General features: G+C 41.1%; 1 protein-coding gene across 3 annotated transcripts in view; it reads right to left on the bottom strand.

The window, feature by feature from the left end:
• The window catches only part of GRIP1 (glutamate receptor interacting protein 1), a 481,467-nt gene that overhangs the window by 26,020 nt on the left and 435,891 nt on the right, over positions 1 to 19,556 (bottom strand). For 2 of the 3 annotated variants that reach the window (XM_024122731.3, XM_055085185.1), the window contains 5 exons: positions 19,312 to 19,503; positions 7,074 to 7,230; positions 6,143 to 6,254; positions 5,985 to 6,029; positions 1,021 to 1,254 (listed from right to left, as the gene is read on the bottom strand). In XM_024122731.3, the coding sequence (XP_023978499.2) occupies positions 1,021 to 1,254; positions 5,985 to 6,029; positions 6,143 to 6,254; positions 7,074 to 7,230; positions 19,312 to 19,503 (740 nt within the window). The remainder of the gene's footprint in view (positions 1 to 1,020; positions 1,255 to 5,984; positions 6,030 to 6,142; positions 6,255 to 7,073; positions 7,231 to 19,311; positions 19,504 to 19,556) is intronic. The other variant, XM_055085186.1, reaches the window with a different exon arrangement.

A 19,556-nucleotide genomic window follows, 5' to 3' on the forward strand; every position in this document is an offset into this window, starting at 1 on the left:
TGAGTGATGAAAGAATGAACCCAGGATTGGAACACGGAATTCAGAACCCAACTTCCTATACAATCCTTTCTTTCACTATATCCTTTGTCAGCTGCAAAACAGCTACTTTTCATAGTTAGGGAGACTGAAGTCGATAGAGGGAAAAGGGAGTAGTTGGCCTTTACCTCCTCTCCACCTGACGTTTATATGCTCTTCTGGGTAAGACCGATAACTTATCTCTAGTTAACAGATTATTAACTACAGAGAGGGTCTTGGCTCTCAAGAAAAGTAGGGTGAGATTGTTACCAACTATACATCCTTATGTATTAGCAACAAAACAACAAAAAGCATTAGAGTTCTACAAAAGAAAACCAGAGAAAGCTTCCTGACACTGCTTTCCTTGGCCTGGGTTCCACAGACACGGTCACCTACACGTGCCTTGTTCAAACTCTGCCAGCAACTCAAATTCAGCTCTGTTTGCAATCATAGGTTTTCTTCCATGAAGCAAAGTGAGGCAACTATCATAGCAGAGATGGAACCTAACCAGGGCTTACCCTGTCCTGACCCAAGACATCTAAATGATATCTCAAAGAGAACTTCATGTCCCCTGAATAATATAAGCATCTACTGAGAAGCCTGTAACTGATGATTAAGCCTTCCAGCGTCACCCCTGAAACCCCTTTCCGGTGAAGCTGGGAGTGTACAACATTTAGAAAATCCTTCCCCCTTCCAATGAAGTTGGAATAACAGACCAACTCATTCCAGCTCCACGTGACACTAGAACCTCAAACTTCTGTGAGAAGATTTTGGCCATAAATACATTTCTGGTAAATTCATTGCTTGAAAGCCAGTGTGCCCCGTTTTATGAGATCACCTCTCAGAGATCACGTTTTGAGAACAATTGGTCTCTGATGATCTGCCTTTAAGCTCTAGCTTCTCTCCTTGGCTGAACCCACGGTAGAATGTCATGATCATGCTTGCATCAGGGTGGCCACGCTGAACAGAATGTGACCCTAAGGGAAGAAAAGAGCGTTTCCTGACCTTGTGCAGCTCCACAGGAGTTGGGGACATGATCTCCTTCATTTCCTGCTTCATTTTTCTCAGGGTGACAGACTTCCTGCCCACATCTGAGGGCAGAGTGTTGCTCCGAGTGGTCTGGCTATAGTGTGGCCGTGAACTGCTCCTTTCCTGGAAGCTGGCCTGTCGCCCCAGCTGACTGCGAGGTGTAGGGGCCTCGTGATTCAAGCTCATCGTGCTCCCCGACATGATTGTTGCCTGTGGCATTGACAATTTTCAGAATCAATTAAGCCACGGACTAAGAAAAGCGTCTGGTTGCTCAACATGAAGCATATTTCTCCTTCTGCCTAGTCAAAATACAGTCTCTTCAGGGCATAACCAAAGGCTGGAGAATGGACGTACTAATTGCACCAGGAAAGTCTGGGAAAATGCTTCGCAAGTGACATTTATAACGCACAACTCAAATCCAATTTACGTCCTTAAGCCATTGAGTTTATTTAATCAAATACCACCCCTGGCAGTTTGGAGGCAAACTGAAAAGCTCTAACATCTGCTTACTGCAAACTACATTTTAAGCATTAACTTTCCACTGAGTGGGATCTAAAGATGGGATTCACGAGGCAACCTTCAGTATGTCTTACAGAAATGAACTAAGAACTCCTCAGTGGGGACCAGGCTGACCCCATTTGCAATGGTGCCTCTAGCCCCACCTGGAGGTAACAATGGGCTGAAATGAGGCTATTGATACAAAGGTGAGGGCTTCTACCGAATGCTGGCTGCCTAGCTCTGGCATATTGTCTTTCCTTTGGCCACGTGGCCGGGTGGAGAAGTTTGTAGATCAGCTAGGTCTCCACATCATTTGGCGTAGGTCAGTGTTTCTTAGAAATGACCTTTGTGTAAGATCCTCAGAGAGGTTAAGGGATAATCATTTATCACGCTACCGTATTCAACCCTTTGCTCAAAAGTGATGAGACCTGGGGTGGATTTTACCAGGGAATTGAGAAGTTTGTTCAGTTTCAAATATGTTCCCTGCATAATACACAAGGAATGGTAAGATTAGATCTCAAAAATGACTGAGTCTCAGAAGTGGAACAAAAAGAGCATTTGAAACCAATATCATGCTGGGAATGTTCATTTCTCATGGTTAGAGGATGCTAAAATTCTGAAAATATGCCTGTAGCCAGCTCTGTGTTCCTCCATATGGTGGTTATATAATGGTATACCAGCATCAGTGAATCTGCATGAAATCATGGATACAGAAAACAAATTCCACGTGCCACGTGACTGGCTACAACATGATCTAGTGGTGTTAATACCGATGCTAAAAGTAACAGAAGTGTAATTTGTTGAGTCCTTTGAATGTATTCATGCATTTAAGCCTCACAACAACTTTATAAGGTAAGTGCTGTTATTCCTAATTTACATATGAGGAAACTGAGGCACAAAAAGGCCGACCTACACAAGGTCCCGTAGGTAGTAAATGAGCCAAGTGCACTATCTAAAATTACTGATCAGGAGGGAATACTGCAAAGTGAGTACAGTTTTCATCTGTTATCTTGCTAAGATTTATAATTCCAAGCTTCACCTGGTGTTCAGCTATACACATAACACTAACAAGATCTTTGAACGACAGCCAAGTATTAGCACACAGGTATATCTACAACTCTGTTGAAAAAGAAACAAAACAAGTGAACTTATCAATATCCTGACTAGATCAATTGTCTTACTGATAATTTTGAAAAAAACAATTGTAAAAAAAACCTTATGGGTCACTGAGCATTTAAAAATGCTAAGTACCCCATATGTGTGTGTGTGTATGTAGCATACCATTAAATACTTATAATAACTCTATATGGTGAGGTATTATAATTATTATACCTCCTCATTTCACTTAAGGAAGGGGATGCCTGGATAAGTGAAGCAACTTGCCCAAGAGTCTGGGATTACAACTTTAGCAACCTGTCTCCAAAACTCTTATTCTTGACTATGAGGCTATGTTGGTTCTCAGTCAAGTATGAGGTTGAAACACATAAAACTGACTTTTTTTTAGTAAATGAAAAAAAAACCTTAATATTTATCCAGTGTGGATTATCCATAAAATGGTTTATTTCAGATAAATCCCCTTTAAATTGAAACCTTTTTATTACTAGCTTTGTTGGTAACATGGGACATCCTTTTATTTTATGGCATTTAACTCACACATATCATTTCCTTGTTTAATCTACTGTTACTGATAGCATCTGATGATTGTTTTCTTGTTGTGGTGACCATCCACCTATTGTTTTTACCTATTTAGACTAGTTATTTGCTTTGTTAACATTTTTTTTTTTTTTGCCGTACGCGGGCCTCTCACTGTTGTGGCCTCTCCCGTCGCGGAGCACAGACTCCGGAAGCGCAGGCTCAGCTGCCATGGCTCACGGGCCCAGCCGCTCCGCGGCATGTGGGATCTTCCCGGATCGGGGCACGAACCCGTGTCCCCTGCATCGGCAGGCGGGCTCTCAACCGCTGCGCCACCAGGGAAGCCCAACATTTATTTTTAATACTCATTTTTCATTAGACCAACAGGAAACACACTGGAAGTCAAATAATCACTACAGCCGGGAGACAACACTTCTGCTTTGATGAGCCTTAGCCACAAAAGAAGTTACAATCTGATCTAGAAAGGGTTCTAATGGAAGCAATGACAGACTATCAAAAGGTCTTCAGGTCGAGTTTTCAAAGGATAGATTGTTTTGTTTAAAGTGAATGTAAATTGAATTAGTGATATTGCTGAAGGAATATTAAAATTAAAACACAAATACAAAAACTAAAATAAAAAGTAATTATTTAAAGTTTTCTAGGATTTGTTTCTGCTTCAAAAGTATGTATTGCCTGTTTTCATTTTGCACAATTCATAATTTATATTATACTTTTTCAAAATTATTAGCGAGATAACTGGTATACATACAACTTAGGAGGAATATGTTCAAGAGTTCTCTATCTGACATTTAGTTAAACCTTCTTCCTATGTTATACTAAGCAAAAGATAGTTAAGGCAGTATTCATGACTCAAAAAAGTGGCAAAAATAATTTCTATCAAACATTTATTGTGTCATGTTCTATGTTAAGTGCTGTATAAACATTAGTCATTATAATCCCCATATTTTAAAGAAGAAATACCTGATAAGGAAATTAAGTAACTTGTCCAAAGTCTTAGTTTGAATTTTTCTCTTTTGTTAAAACTATATACCTTTTAACGCTAAAGCTGAGCCTAAATTATTGCTAGCAATGGGGAAAATGACTAGTATAATTTTCATTTTCATGTCAATTGTAATCATTTTTCATCTTAGCTAATCTTCTACATTTGTTACAGTTCTAGTATGCTTTAACTTTTAATGCTGGATATAAATTTCTTATGCAGGAACCTAGCTCCAATAATATTTTTTGCATAGTAGCTTTTGCAATCAAGGGAGCAGAGTTCATCCAAACTGATAAATGAATACTCTTTGTGCTAAAAGTGTGAATGAGATTCTAATTTATGGATTTGTCAATCATTCTTCCTAGTTGAAAACTTTATAATTTCTATTTGGCTTACTAATTCAACCCATTTTTTTTCCTGTATGTATAATTTCGAGGGCCACACCTGCCTGAAACGATGTTAGAGAAAAACTATTGGCTCCTGCAACATGACTTCTATGCTGACGTATGTTGTTTCCATTAGGTAACTCAGTGTCTGAGTGAAAACACAACTTCTTTATATTACTTTTTACATCATCTTCATTTTACCTAATGTAGAAGGAGCTATTAGAAGAATAGCTGCTTCTTCAAAAGAGAAGTATTTCAAAATGCAAAATGAAAAAGGCATATGAGCCGAAACATGCTTTGAAAAGCAGGAATATGTTCAAAAATTGTGAACTGAGATCTTTATTCAGTTTGGGAGAATGCTGATCCTTCTCCATACGGGAAGTGGTAAAAGTTTAAATAAGCCACCTGATACTTAAGCACTCTGCTTTTTTTGAAAGTTTCATAAAAGGGAATCAATTGCTAACATCTTAATTTATTTAAATTTTATAGGATTATCCATCTCCAGGTCCTTTAACTTGTGCTCTGAAGCTGCAATTCATGCCAGGTAATAATCATGATGTTTACAAATTCAAACTAATATTTGTCTTTATAATTCTCTTTGCAGATTCACAAACATTAGAATCACATAAAGTATCCACACATGCATTTGAGAAGCAAAATAATATAAAAATGAGTCATCATTTTAGAATTGCAAGAGTTCCACCCCATTAGGCCATTCACATTCCTTATGGTGACTTGGGGACCTCATATGACATACATCAAAATAAAAATGAAACTTTTGCCACTTTATTTTTTACAGCTCAGAAAATTTAAAAGAACATAAAAGGAAACAGTCCAGGACTTCCCAGACCAAAGTGTGAATACCGTCAGCAAATTTATGGCTTTGATTAAAGAACTCACCAGGAGTTCAGCTATTCTGCAACTCCTTGAATTCACACGAAGTTAACATAGAATCAGGATTTGCAATGAACAGCAATGTAGTCTGTAATATGTTGGCTGCTTTTCAAACAGACTGGCTTTTTTCACCAGCTGCACTGTCATCTACTTTAAGGGCAAAATGAAGTAAAATAAAATTTCCTCTTATGTTCCTCTTCACGATCAAATTAATGTCTCTACCAGGTACAAATGAACACATGCCAAAGAAACCTTTCTAAAGCAAATAAGAGAATGAGAGATGCCACTGCTGGGAGACTTAGCTCGCCCCGAACGATCCAGTGGCAGACGGGTACAGTCAGGGTTAGCAGGAGGCAATGGCAGAAGCCACAGGTGAGTAAGCTCGGGGTGAGGGTGGGTGGGGGAGGGGTGGAAATGGGAAAGAAATACTTTTAACTGCATTGGATAATAAAATCAAATCACTGTCCAGACGGCAAGGGGGCAGGGAAGGCAGCTTCACAAGCAAAAATATAAACATAAAGGGTAGCTACCAAGAGATTCATGTTTCTCAAAGACACACGCCTGTCAGCTTTCTCCTGTGGAAAGGGTTAAAGCTTTTAAATGAACTGGTGTGATCAATGCCAACTCAAAAGGACCAAGAAAAAAATGAATGTAGAAACAACAAAAGTAGCAGGACCGAGGAGGCTACCTCGAGTTCTCTGAGAATTCCTGATTGTCCACAGGTTTCCAAATCCTCTAGCGCTTGGGACCAGAAGTTCTCTTCTTGCTCAGCCTCTGTACTGTCCGGAGCCCCCGTAAAACTGTTGTGAAAAACAGTCTGGGTTAAGAACTTGCCAGACATTTTTTTTTTTTGGGGTATCTAGAATCTCTCTCTCCTTCATCTCACACACAAAATAGAGATTCGTTTTGCATCTGGCTTTCTTCCCACTGTGGCCTCCAAGTCAAGCCAGCTCCAGTAGAAGGACGCTTTAGGAAACTCAAAGTATCTCAAAGACCAGAAGGACCATGGTCTTACTAATTGAATTTCAGGGTATTCACGGCTGCGTCAACATGGCACCCGTGGGAATATCTGTCAGCTGCTCTGTCCACAGGGAGAGGGAAATCAAACTTTTCTCTAAGAGAGAAAAATATGTTTTCCCCACTCATTACAAACGTGAGTATAGAGCCGTTAAGTGCTATCACTTTTTATGAATTTCCTTAAAATAGTTTGGTAAGGGGCAAACTGCTAAAATAGACCTCTCAGTTAAAAAGATGGAACCCTCGGTTAAAAGAAATTTCTTTTTCTAATGTAAGTTAATGTGAAACTACCTTCTAAACGAAAGGAGAGGGAACTAGTCATAGAGTGAGGACACGGTTTACAGAAGTAGAATTTCCTCATGTGCTACTGTTGTTTTCATTCAGGGAAACTTAGCTCTTGCCCTTGTGTGGTGGAGCCCTGGCTCCCACTGGGCAGGCCCAAGTCTTCGAATCTGGGCATGGGGCCAGCATGGATAGTGACAGTGGCTTCACACAATGCTTCCAATGCTAGCAGTAGGTGCCACTGGAAGTAGAGAAGTTCACATCTGGCCCAAATGACCCGGAAGCAGTTGGGAGAGGGCAGCAGTTGGTGAAAACCTTACCCACTGACTGTGGACCGGTCCCAGTCTTCGTTACTCAGTCCCACATCTGGGTAAGTCTGGCTTCGAGGCTTAGTGACTGGGGACAGACTGCCTCTCTGTTTGGGACTCCTCCAGTCATAGGTGTTGAAGTTGTAGCCTGAGGCCTGAAAGCCAGTGCCTGAAACAAAAACAAGGCATTATATTCTATTTTAGTAACTTGCCTTTTTCTGTAGTTTCCATTAGTTTGTTCAAGGGGGCTGACTTTTAACAGAATTTGGGATCATGAAGGCTATCAAGACAATACGTAAATCTTACATTAAAGACACATTCACACCTATTATCCCAAATGAGTCTAACAAGGTAAGACCCTTAGACCCAGGCAGGAGGAGCCACAGTGCTGGACCTGTGCTTTCTGTGGCTCCTGCCCTCCTCCGTCCAGGTGAGAAATCTGCTGGGGGCCTGGGGGCGGTGGTGGTGGAATATGCCCAGACCTGTATCTAACCCTTTCTAGTGCAAGCTCCAGAAGGTCAGAACCCTGACTTTCCTGCCCAGAAACCCTGTGTCCACTTCCAGGTGGAAGTCTGTCCTTCTGAGAGTGGAATCTGCCACCAGATGTGGGTTCCTGGCCCAAGGAGTGGCCAAGGGGCACTGGTTGCAGGGGTGTGGACCAACCGTGGCTAAACCGGCTGGCGCCCACCAATGTTAGGGATGGGCCCGCGGATTATTTCATCTACCAAGAAATGACATTGTTAGCGAGTAGAGGGGTCAAATAACTACAGCACCAGCAATAACGGCAAACACAAGGTGGGCATTTGCTATGCACCCAGAACTTCATTAAGTGCTTCATTTGTATCACCTTATTTATTCTTCATAATTATCTTTGAAGGTAGATACTGTTATTATTTGCATTCAAGGACCTAGGAGTACTTGCAAACTTTCCTGGGGGTTCCAGTCCTAACTTTAGGAGAATCAGTTTTCAGATCCTCAAATTCCACAGGCAGGTCTTCCCAAAACTGGGCTCGCTGAGAAAGTTCTGGGAGGATCTGAGATCTGTCAAGTCTCCCTTCTTACTTCCCCATTCACAATTGTTTTTCTGCCCCTTTACAAATGAAAGACATAATTCTCATCCATATCAAACCTTTGAATGAGCTTGGCCCTGGGATATAAAAACTCCCAGGCATCAAATCAAGGGATAATTCGGGAAAGCCTCATTCCTGAGGGAAGGTCTTGGAGTGGAGCCTTATTTCAACCAGGCACAGATGTAGCGCAAGGCTTTTACCCCCTCTCATCCATCTATCTCCCTGCATCTCAGAATCAGAATTCAGAAGGACAGCTGTCAGGGTGAGGAGGTGGGCACATTATGATGTTTATTTGAGCTGCCAAACAAAGACTGACTTCCTTTCCGACAGGGAATTAAGTCTGATTGGCTTGATGGGTGACAGTGAGGAATGGCTTTGACAATGAGGTTATATAATGGACAATTTCCCACGAATCTGAGCTAAATCTGTGGCTCCATATTTTGACAAAAACATATTTAGGCATATTTACCACAAACTGGAAATGACAGTTTTTGCAAGTATTATAATTTGAGGAGAAAAAAGTTAGGATGACAACTTTAAGTGTGTGGCGGGGTCTCAGTTTTTCAAAATTCTTCGCGAGGGGCCTTCAGCTGGGAGAGCAGGGGCTGACTGGCAGGTCTGACTTTATGGTTCGTGCTGTAACGACCACACACGGCTTCACCTACTACTTCAGGCTGTGACCCGTTACGTGTGTGTGTGTTTACGTGTGTGCACCGGGTTGCAATATTACATGCATTTCTTACTATGCTTAAAACACATAATCTAGCAAACAGGCCTAGGGCTCCAATTTCACATACAATTCAATGACCCAACCACATAAGATGACTGTCTCCATGCCATCCTTTTGTTTGTCTTCCCCATTCACTCTCCCTCTACTCGTTTGGTCCTTATAATGCCATCCTCACTATCAGTTAGAGCCCAGAGAAAGCAGGATGGCCAAGGGTAACGATCTCTGATCAAAAGGATTTAATCTCCAGAATGCAGGGGAAAGCACACAGCCGCATCATGGAAATACTTTACGAATCTCCTGTTTTAGGAAACCAAGGATTAGAAGTCCTTGGCACAGAGGAACTATTTACAGTTCAAAATCTCATTTTCTTTCTTGGGTAACTGCAGAGTGTGGCTAGACATTTGGGAAGAAGTCTTGTGTGGTCAATGTGCGGTTTTCTGTCAGAAGTGTTGAATTAAGGGAACACATGAGTCTCCTCTTGACGGGGTGGGGGGGTGACTGGGCAACGCTGCATTTCTCCTGGCTCCGTCTGACAGGCTATGCATCTTCTCCTTCTGAACCAAATAAACTAACCCCCAAATATTTACATGAAGTCTCTTAAAAAGAGTTAGGGGAAGCCCGCGCCTCACTTCCCTTACCCAGCTTTAAACCTGCTAAAAGCCAAATGCTAAATGGTTGTGTCCTCCAGGGAAGCACCTTTTCTGATAGGCATTAACCCATATGACCGTTCAGTTCCCAGGGGAAATTCCAACATGTTTCAAACTAAGCAGATTAACTTTCTGATTTTCCTTCCAACTGTTGTAAGTAGTTCTTGGTGACTTGGGCAAGAAGAATGTAAGGATGGCCTTGAAGCATCAGTACTAGGAAAATGTCCCCTCCCTGCCGAAAGGCGTGTCTATCTACACCAAGGATGCCTTGTCGAAATAAGCATTATTAAATGATTATTGCATTACAACAAAGCAGGGCACGAAAAGGGGATACAATTCAAATATTTTTGCGTTAGGCATGAACTTAGAAGACCTGGGTCTGGTCCATGCTATGCTAGCACAGGGACTGAAGTAAGAGAAAACCTAGGTTCAAATCCCAGGTTTGCCACTTCCTTGCTCTGCAGTCTTGGCCAATTCACCTCCATGTAAAAAAGGGATAATGACACGTGCTTCACCAGGTTGATATGAGAATTAGGGAGAATAATACACACAAACACTCATGAACATGCCTGGAACACAATGAGGTTTTAATGAAAGCCTCATTTAATGTTCATTACTTTTATTATTTACTAAGTCACTCAACTTGTCAAGATCTCAGTCTCCTTATTATAAAACAGAGAAAGTAGGAAATCAGCATTGCTAATTCAGGAGATGTTCCAGCACCTCTAAGACTTGTCAGATACTGCAGGAGGAGGTGAAATGTAAAGATAATAAAACTAGGTTCCTGTCCTCCCAAACTGCACAGTTTAGTATAGGTTTGGGAGAAAGAGGAGGAGAAACAGGCATAGATAGAAAATGAGAATTCTAATAGCATGTGAGAAGTGTTATCCTTTCAGTCTGAACACACTGATAGAAAAGAATAGAGATCTGTCTGGGGGTCAGAATACAGGTCATGAAAGGTGCCAACGGAAAAGCAACATACAAGCTGGGACTTAGAGGATAAGCTGGCATTTACTAGTGGAAGTACTGTGGAAGCAGTGCAGGCCTAGCAGGAGGGGCTGGAAAGGTGCACTCATGATAAGTACCCAATGGTCCAGTTCTGGAAAAGAGGACTGGGAATGTACCCTTGGGCCCTGCTTGGCTCTCTCCAGACCCATTCTCTCCCACTGCTGCTGCACCATGAGGTAAGCAAACCTGGGTCCCACTCCTGGGTCCCACTGAACTCAAAGGAGGCAGGAGGCCAAGACTGCACAGTTAGCTGACTGTGGCAGACTACTAATTGCCTATCAAAACATCCATTCTTATCTTCATCTTTTTACTAGAATAACAGTTTTGAGGGTGGACATATTACTGCTCAGGATAAGACTATATTTCCTAGCGTCCCTTGAAGTTGTGTTAGTTTAATTATGTAGAAAGTTCTGGCCAATGACATGTAAACAAAACTTCCGGAAAGGCTCCTTACAACTCTCTTTCCTGTTGCCCGCCCGGAATGTAGATGAAATGGTTGGAGCCCCAATAACTATCTTGGACGATGTGATAAACCCAAGGATGGAAGGCAAGTGCTAAGCATAATAGAGAAGAAACACTTAAGAGCATGGGTCCTTGATGTTGAATTATATACTAGTTCTGAAATGCCTACTCCTTTTTGATTTAAGTCACTGCAATATTAGGGTTTTTAGTTCTGTTCAGCTAAGTCAAATCCAACTGATATGCTGGGGTTAGAGTTTGCTTTGTAGATCTGACTTTCCCCTTACTTAAGTCCCAACATCAGACCTGGGTTGGGGTAGGGAAATAACAATCCTGACTCTGGGTGTACATTCAATCCAGATTTTCTAACAACCCCCCGACTCTGTCAAAAAAAAAAATTAAGATGTTGATATTTTAATCCATTGCTGACTCCAATTTCTATTTCCCAACATATTTAGAATTGATAAAGGCAGGGACTGATTAACATCAAAACACTTAGCGCTATCAAGGTACCAAAGACCAAAGCTTGCTTAGAGAAGAGAGAGAAGTTCAGGATGAGGAGTAAAAGGTACTGTGGGGAAGTGTCAGGAGATGAGATCGACAAAGCAGTTGGGGACTGGATTACAAAGAACTCTGTGTTTTAAACTAAGGACGTTTGGCTTCATCCAACAGCAAGATAGAACTATCAAAAGAGTTTGTTTTTTTTTTTAAAGGGAGTGGCATTGTTTGATTAAGTTTTCTAAAGGTCATTGATAGTAACTGTGGAATGGTAAGCTGCTCAAAGTAAGATGAATGAGGAAGTAAATATTTCAGACCTGATGAAGGGTTTATAACAAAGGCAATGGCAATGAATGGAGAGACATGAGATGTGAAGCTAGTAGAAAGTAGGAGGATGCCTGGGTCCTGATAACACAGTGGGGCTACCTGCCTCCTCAGGCTCTTCCCTACAGTGGGAGAAAAATAAGCCTCTATCTTGTTTAAACACCATCCTCTGTATTTTCTTTTATACATAGGTGAATCCAATCCCTAACTGATGCAGGTGGATGATGACAGCATAATTTAAAATAGGTAATATCTGAGGGAAATTAGGTTTGGGTAAAGGCAAGTTGGTTGCCACAGTTGAGAAGACGTTACCAGGCCCTGAGGAATATCCCTTTACACTAGGAGTCAAACTTAAAAGCCATGGAAAGAATAAAATAAATGAGGCAGCCCAGGTGCCAGAAAAATCAATTGCCAGAAATATAATTAGACTTTGTTTTTACTGAGTGATGATGTAAATAAGCACATAAAATTAACAGGTATGATACTGTAAACTAGATTTAAAATTCTAAATTGATTAAAAAATTGAAAGATAGAAGTAATTAAAAAATGTATTTCCTAAGTAGTTACTCTTCTTATTTAGAACTGGAAACCTTTTCATTTTTCTCTTTTTCTCCCTCCTTTCCCTTTCTCCCTTTCTCCTTCCCTCCCTCCCTTCCTTCTTTCTTTCTTTCACATCTAGGTTTCAGTATCTGGTCTTATATTTTGTATAATAATGTGAGGGATGTTATGAATTGACTTGTGTCACCCCCCAACTCATAAGTTGATGCCCTAACCCCTAATGTGACTCTGTTTGGAAATAGGGTTTTTAAAGAGGTAATTAAAGTTAAATGAGGTCATAGGGTGGGGCTGTGGTCCCATCAGATGGGTGTCCTTATAAGAAGAGGAAATGTGGACACACACAAAACGCCAGGGATGCGGGTACACAGAAGAAAGGCCATGTGAGGACACAGTGAGAAGGTGGCCGTCTGCAGACCAAGGAGAGAGGGGCTTCAGAAGAAACGAAATCTGCCAACACCTGATCAAGGACTTCTAGCCTCCCAATGAGAAAATGAATTTCTGTTGTTGAAGCCACCAGTCTGTGGTATTTTGTTACAGCAGGCCAAGAAAACTAACACAAGGTGTAAAATTCAGTCTAGATTCCTTTCACTGAGAGTAATGTTTAATTTTTATTCAGTTGCATGATGAAAAAATAGGTCTTCACAAATATAGGTACTTCTGAAAGCTGATGGACTCTTGGTATAATAATTTTTATTTTTAGGGTAACTACACCTCAGATATTTGTAAAATTTGGATGCTCAATATTGGTTTTAGTACCACAATATGGTGCAGATAAATATCTTCCATTTGTAGCTCTTAATTCACATTCACTATTAATTTAGAAAAGTGATGCTGGTTCTTATTCATAAAGTTTAAAATCAGAGAATGGTTTTGAAAATCAATCTTCAACTCTACAATTTTGAGATTGTAGCTCCTGCCGTTACTTTTATTTTTGAAAGCCAATTTTAGCACAGGAGAGCGAGCCAGATAATTTCCTGCCAAATTTATTTCCTAAAGCCCCAATTTTGCTAAGAATGAGAAAATCAAATCATACATTTGTGTAACTATTTGTCATTGTTGCTGCCAAGAAATATTCAACACATTTAGAGGAGACTGTGGCTTCAAAATGGCAGAGCAAAGATAGATCTACTTCTCTTAGAAATCACCTCAAAACAAAGAACAGAATGTAGAGTCCATCTTCAGCAAAACTAGAATACTGAACCATAATACACGGGGAAAGTTACCAAATCCCGTGAAAGACAAAGGGGGTGTGGTGCTAAGAAGCCAAGAGGAGACACCTCTGACCAGAGATATTGGAGAAGGCCCAGTCCTCCAAAGCCGGGGCCATGGCATAAGGCAAAACAATAATGCTTTGTTTGGAACACTAGAATGGATTGCATTGACTGGTGGCAGGAAGTGCCCTAGACCCAGTTTGGCACCAGGGAAAAGCCAGGGAGGTGGGCTGAGAGATACCTCCAGACATGCCACAGACTGCATGAAGCAATCTCCCAGTGAGCCAGGCTGGCAGAGAGGAATTCTACATTGGTGGCAGCCTGCAGTTGCTGCCCTCTGCTGGCTGAGGAAGAATGCACTCATCACAGGTACCGTGAACTGGGGGTAAATTTTGCGCCCTTCCAATTTAGGAAAAAGTCATCTCATTTAAACATAAGCAGTAATTTAAAAGTAACTGGCATAAGACATATACCAAGTTAATATTTAAACAAAGGAGAGAAGGCACAGAAAAACAAAGCCATAACAGATGAAGGATACTCATGAGAAAAAGACTGCCATGGAGCAAATGATGACTGTGACCAAATATACCGCAACAAAATTTAAAAAAATACACATCTCTATAAAACAAGAGATCAGAGATATGAGAGCTCAAGGAAAACTGGGCAAGGCAAAATCATAGACGGAGACGAAACATGAGCTTGTAGAGATCAGAAAAGAAATGGAAGAGAAAAATAACCCTCCCCCAATGGAGAAAATCCTGCTGAGTCTCCTGCTCTGTGCTACTCTTTGTACGTACTACGTTGTGTTACCTAACTACGTTCAAGGAAAGCTGGACTCTGTACATGTTGGTGTCTTTTTTTTTTTCCGGTACGCGGGCCTCTCACTGCTGTGGCCTCTCCCGTTGAGGAGCACAGGCTCCGGACGCGCAGGCCCAGCGGCCACGGCCCACGGGCCCAGCCGCTCCGCGGCATGTGGGATCCTCCCGGACCGGGGCACGAACCCGCGTCTCCTGCATCGGCAGGCGGGCTCTCAACCACTGCGCCACCAGGGAAGCCCCGTTGGTGTCTTTTTGATCAATCACCGTCACCTTTTATGAAAACTATAAGGAAGAATGGAAATAAATGAATTATGCATTCAAGTCATAAACAGAACAAAATCTAAGAAGAACAAAGTTAATCAAATTAAAAGCAAAAATTTATTTAAAAAAAATCAGAATGGAATTAAATACATGCAAGAGTTAGTTCTTTGTAAAAAAAAAAAAAAGGGCAAATACATCAAATATAGAACCATACTTGGGATATAATTATAGAAACCAAGAAAATTACAAGAATCAAATAAGTGATTATATAATTATATGCAAATATATTTGAAAACCTGGATGAAATGGAGTTGTTTTCTTTTTTCTGAGAGAATACAAATGATCATAATGACCTCAAAAAGGATCCAGCAATCCCACTTTGGGGTGTATATCAGAAGGAAATAAAATCTGTATTGAAGAGATGGCTTTACTCCTATGTCATTGGATCATTATTCACAAGAGCCAAGATATGGAAACAACCTAAGTGTCTGCCAATGGATGAATGGATAAAGTGTGGGATATATATATACACAAGGGAAATGCTTTAGCCATAAAAATGAAGGAAATCCTGCCATTTGCAACAACACGGATGAACCTGGAGGACATAATGCTAAAATAAGCCAGAGAGAAAAAGACAAATACTATGTAAGTCCACTTATCTGTGGAACGTAAAAATAGAGTCAGACTCATAGAAACAGAGAGTAGTATGTGGTTGTCAGGGGCTGGGGAGCAGGAGATGAGAGATGTGGGTCTAAGGGTGCAAACTTTCACTTATAAGATGAATAAGTTCTGGGGATGTAATGCACAGCCTGGTGATGATAGTTACTAGTACTGTATTTTATACATGATGCTAAGAAAGGAGACCTTAAGCCTTCTCACCAAACACACACACACACATAAATGGTAACTATACGAGGTGAGAGATGTAGTAATCAACTTGGTGGTAATCATTTCACAATATATATGTATACCAAATCTTATTACATTGTATACTTTACATATAATTTTGTCAATTACACCTCAATAAAGTTGAAAAAATAAACTCAAAAGAGAGAACTATCCAAAGAATATATATGACAGGATCAGACTGCCTGACTTAAGAGTCAAGAATTACAGGCGTCACAAGAGCCTCACCGTCCATGAGTATGACAGTCCAGCTACCATCAATTTGTCAGTCTCCTCTTGTATTGATTGACCAGATCCCACATGCCGCGGAGCAACTAAGCCTGTGCACCACAACTACTGAGCCTGCGCTCTAGAGACCGCGAGCCACAACTACTGAAGCCCGCACGCCTAGAGCCCGTGCCCCGCAACAAGAGAAGCCACTGCGATGAGAAGTCCACGCACCGCAACGAAGAGTAGCCCCCGCTCGCCGCAACTAGGGAAAGCCCGCATGCAGCAACGAAGGCCCAACACAGCCAAAAATAAATAAATAAAATTAAATAAATTTATTTTAAAAAAAAGTCAACTTCACAAGCACTATCTGGAGAGATCTGGTTTAACCCAATATCACAATAAAGGGGAAAAAGACAGACTTTGAGATCTTGGTAAACAATAAGATCAAAATGAGTGACTAGGACGTGCCCACCAAAATTCTTTTTTTCTCCCCACCAAAATTCTTATGGTGAGGTAGCCTGCACCGATGGGTTCTACAATTTCCAATGATGAAGGTGGCAGGCTTGAGTTGCTCCGGGCTGCCATACTATAGTATGATTTTCCTTTCTGAGTGCTACACTTGTATAGAGTTAAACTTGAACGTATTCAGAAGAGAGGCCCCCAGGATGACAAAAACACTCAAAAGTAAGTTCTGTGAGAAACAGTGAAAGGAACTGGGGCTACTCTGCTTAGAGAAAGAAAGTCTCAAGAGAGGCATGAGAGCTGTTTTTGAGCAGCTGAAGGGCTGTCAACTGTCGAGGAGGCTTTACTTCGGAATGACCTTGAGGTTAGAACTAGAACAAATAGGCAGAAGCTACAGGCTGACAGATTTCAGCTCAATACAAGGGAGCACTCCAAGCCGTCAGAACTAAGTACGGGGAGCGGGGAGAGCTGCCTTAGCAGTGAGGCAGCAACTTGTCACTCTGGGCGCTCTAGGCTGTGCAGCATGACGGCGGGCAGCCAGGCTGGACAGGACATCAAGAGCTGCACTGGACGCCAGACTAGCTGACTTCAAATTCTCTCCCAATACCGAAATCCTGTGATTTCAGCTTCCGGGTTCCTTACGGGAATCACTTGAGTTATGTAAAAGTGCTTTGTAAACTCTAGTTTTACAAATACAAGGTATTATTACCAATTTTTCATCACCTTGGAGGATGTCAATTCTATCCCAATTGCCATTTTCTCTATATCTCTCTAACCTCTCTTCAAACTCATAATGATTTTTAATTAATAAATGCCAAACTTATCATACCAATAATTATGACTACTATTCCCTGTCTAGGATTTCAAATTTTCAAAATCCTTCATAAATAATAAATGGTTCTTCATCTTTTATAAATGAGGGATAGGCCTTATATTCAATGTGCTAATCATGGGCCTGATCTTATTGTGTAAGAGGATAGAGTAGCAAAGTTCTCACATATCACTTAGGGGCAGAACTCATTATAATCAATAGTTCACCAAAATCTGTGTAACAAGAAAGTTCCCACAGTAGTAAATCAACAATAAACAAACACATTAAGAAATAAACCTCAGCCTACGCTGATAGAATTGGACTTGGGTCCTTTATCCAGAGTGTCCTCTGGGAGTTTATCAACTCCCTGGCAATGAAAATAGCTGTTATTTGGTGGCATAGCTAACTTGTCACAAGGTATTTGGACTTGGAAAAAACTACTTGCCAGATAAATGAAAGTCCCAATCCTCTTTTGGGTGTTCAAAATATTTTCTCCACCTGTTTATTCATACAACGGAATATTACTGAGCCATAAAAATAAATGATGTACTGATACATGCTGCAACATGGATGAACTTAAAAATATTATGCTAAGTGAAAGAAGCCAGTCACAAAAGGCCACATATTATACTATTCCACTTATATGAAACGTCCAGAATAGGCAAATCTATAGAGACAGAAAGTAGATTAGTGGTTACCTAGGGTTTGGGTGGAGAGGGTGGGTGTGTGCTAATGTGTATGGTGTTTCTTTTTGGGGTCACTAAATGTTCTATAATAGATTATGGTAATGGTTGTACAACTCTGTACATATACTAAAAAAGCACTGAATTGTGCATTTAAAACAGTGAACTTTATGTTATGTAAATTATATCTCAAAAAAGCTGTTAAAATATATAGTGTCTTGAATAAGAATAAACCAGTAAAATCAAATTTTCTTTAAAAATTAAATAAAATTTTCTTGTTTTTTTAAAAAACAAAACAACAAAAAGAAAACCAAAATATTTTCTCCACCAAACTCCAATATCATCTCTAACAAGTAATGACTTGATAACTTTGAAATATCATTTCTTTTCATTTTTGTCCATCCTTCTTGGGATTTAACAGAAAGTGACATAGGCAGAGGCAGGCTGAGAGAAAAAAACTAGAACCAGGAAGAGAGCAAACTGGATACAGACCCTCCTCAAAAGTGGTCACCTAAGTTATTACAAAGCAACCCTCCCGCCCGAACACATGTTCTCCAAACTGTTCATGTATTTTATTCTCTGACTTAAACCAAGAGCAGAAAAGGGATTCCGAGGCTGGACTTTATACAGGGTGTTAGAGAGAAGGTAAGGCTCAGATAAGGAGAAATAGAATTTTTGACACACTTCTCTTTGGATACTAAGTATCTTTCAGAAGGAAACTTTTTTTTTTTTTTTTTTTTTTTTTCGGTACACGGGCCTCTCACTGTTGTGGCCTCTCCCTTTGCGGAGCACAGGCTCCGGACGCGCAGGCTCAGCGGCCATGGCTCACGGGCCCAGCCGCTCCGCGGAATTTGGGATCTTCCCGGACCGGGGCATGAACCCGCGTCCCCTGCATCGGCAGGCGGACTCTCAACCACTGCGCCACCAGGGAAGCCCAAGGAAACCTATTTTTAAAAGAAGCATTTAGTTTATACTCTTGTCTTCAGTCTAATACTTTTTGTGTGTTTATATTGTGTTAGTGAGGTTTACCTTTTCATGTAGGTTATACTTCGTCCCATGAAGATGATGTTTGTGAAGAAAGAACTACAATATACTTTAATATACTATGATTACAACTCTCTAATGATGAGTATTGGGGGAAACCCCTACACGTTTCCATGAAAAGTCGGGAAGAGGCAGGAATAAATGGGGTCACAAATCTTTGGCTCATCTCTTTGCACATCCCCTACCCTCCTCATTCCATCTTTGTGGAAAGCTTGCTAAAAAAGTAAGACAATGGGGCCGGTCTTCAGTGACCCAATTTATTGTGTGGTTTGCCTCATATTAAACTGTGCTCGAAGGACAAGCTCTGGATCCAACACTTGGACGGCAGTAGGTCTAACGGGGTCCTGCTAGTGTTGGATAGATGTTCACAACTTATTAGCATTAAGGAGGAGGAGATGAAAGGCCACCATATTCAATGTGTTCACTATGGTTACATTGATGCAGACACAAGTAAAATAAAGATATTCTTTTCATGGGGCAGAAGGTGGATCTTTGAGAAACCTCAGCTTCACCAATGACAAATTTCCTGTACCCCACGGCTAGGACATACCTTGACTCCCGTAGCTGCCTTCTATTCCTGAGCCATCCCACGAGTCCACGGCACTGTCCACGCTGGGCACAGTGGAGGGGTACGTATCGGTGAGTTTGCCTGGCTTCTGTGCTGGAGACGGGTCCTCCACATCTCCCAGGTCACTCAGGTGGCTGGCAATGGGGAACTTCTTGGGACTTGATGCTGACTGGGCTTTAAAGACAGAAAAGGAGCTTAAGTACCACAGAAAATTTAAATACAAAGAC

This window comes from Physeter macrocephalus, chromosome 6 (genome assembly GCF_002837175.3).
Source record: "Physeter macrocephalus isolate SW-GA chromosome 6, ASM283717v5, whole genome shotgun sequence".
In the NCBI taxonomy this organism is placed as follows: Eukaryota; Metazoa; Chordata; class Mammalia; order Artiodactyla; family Physeteridae; genus Physeter; species Physeter macrocephalus.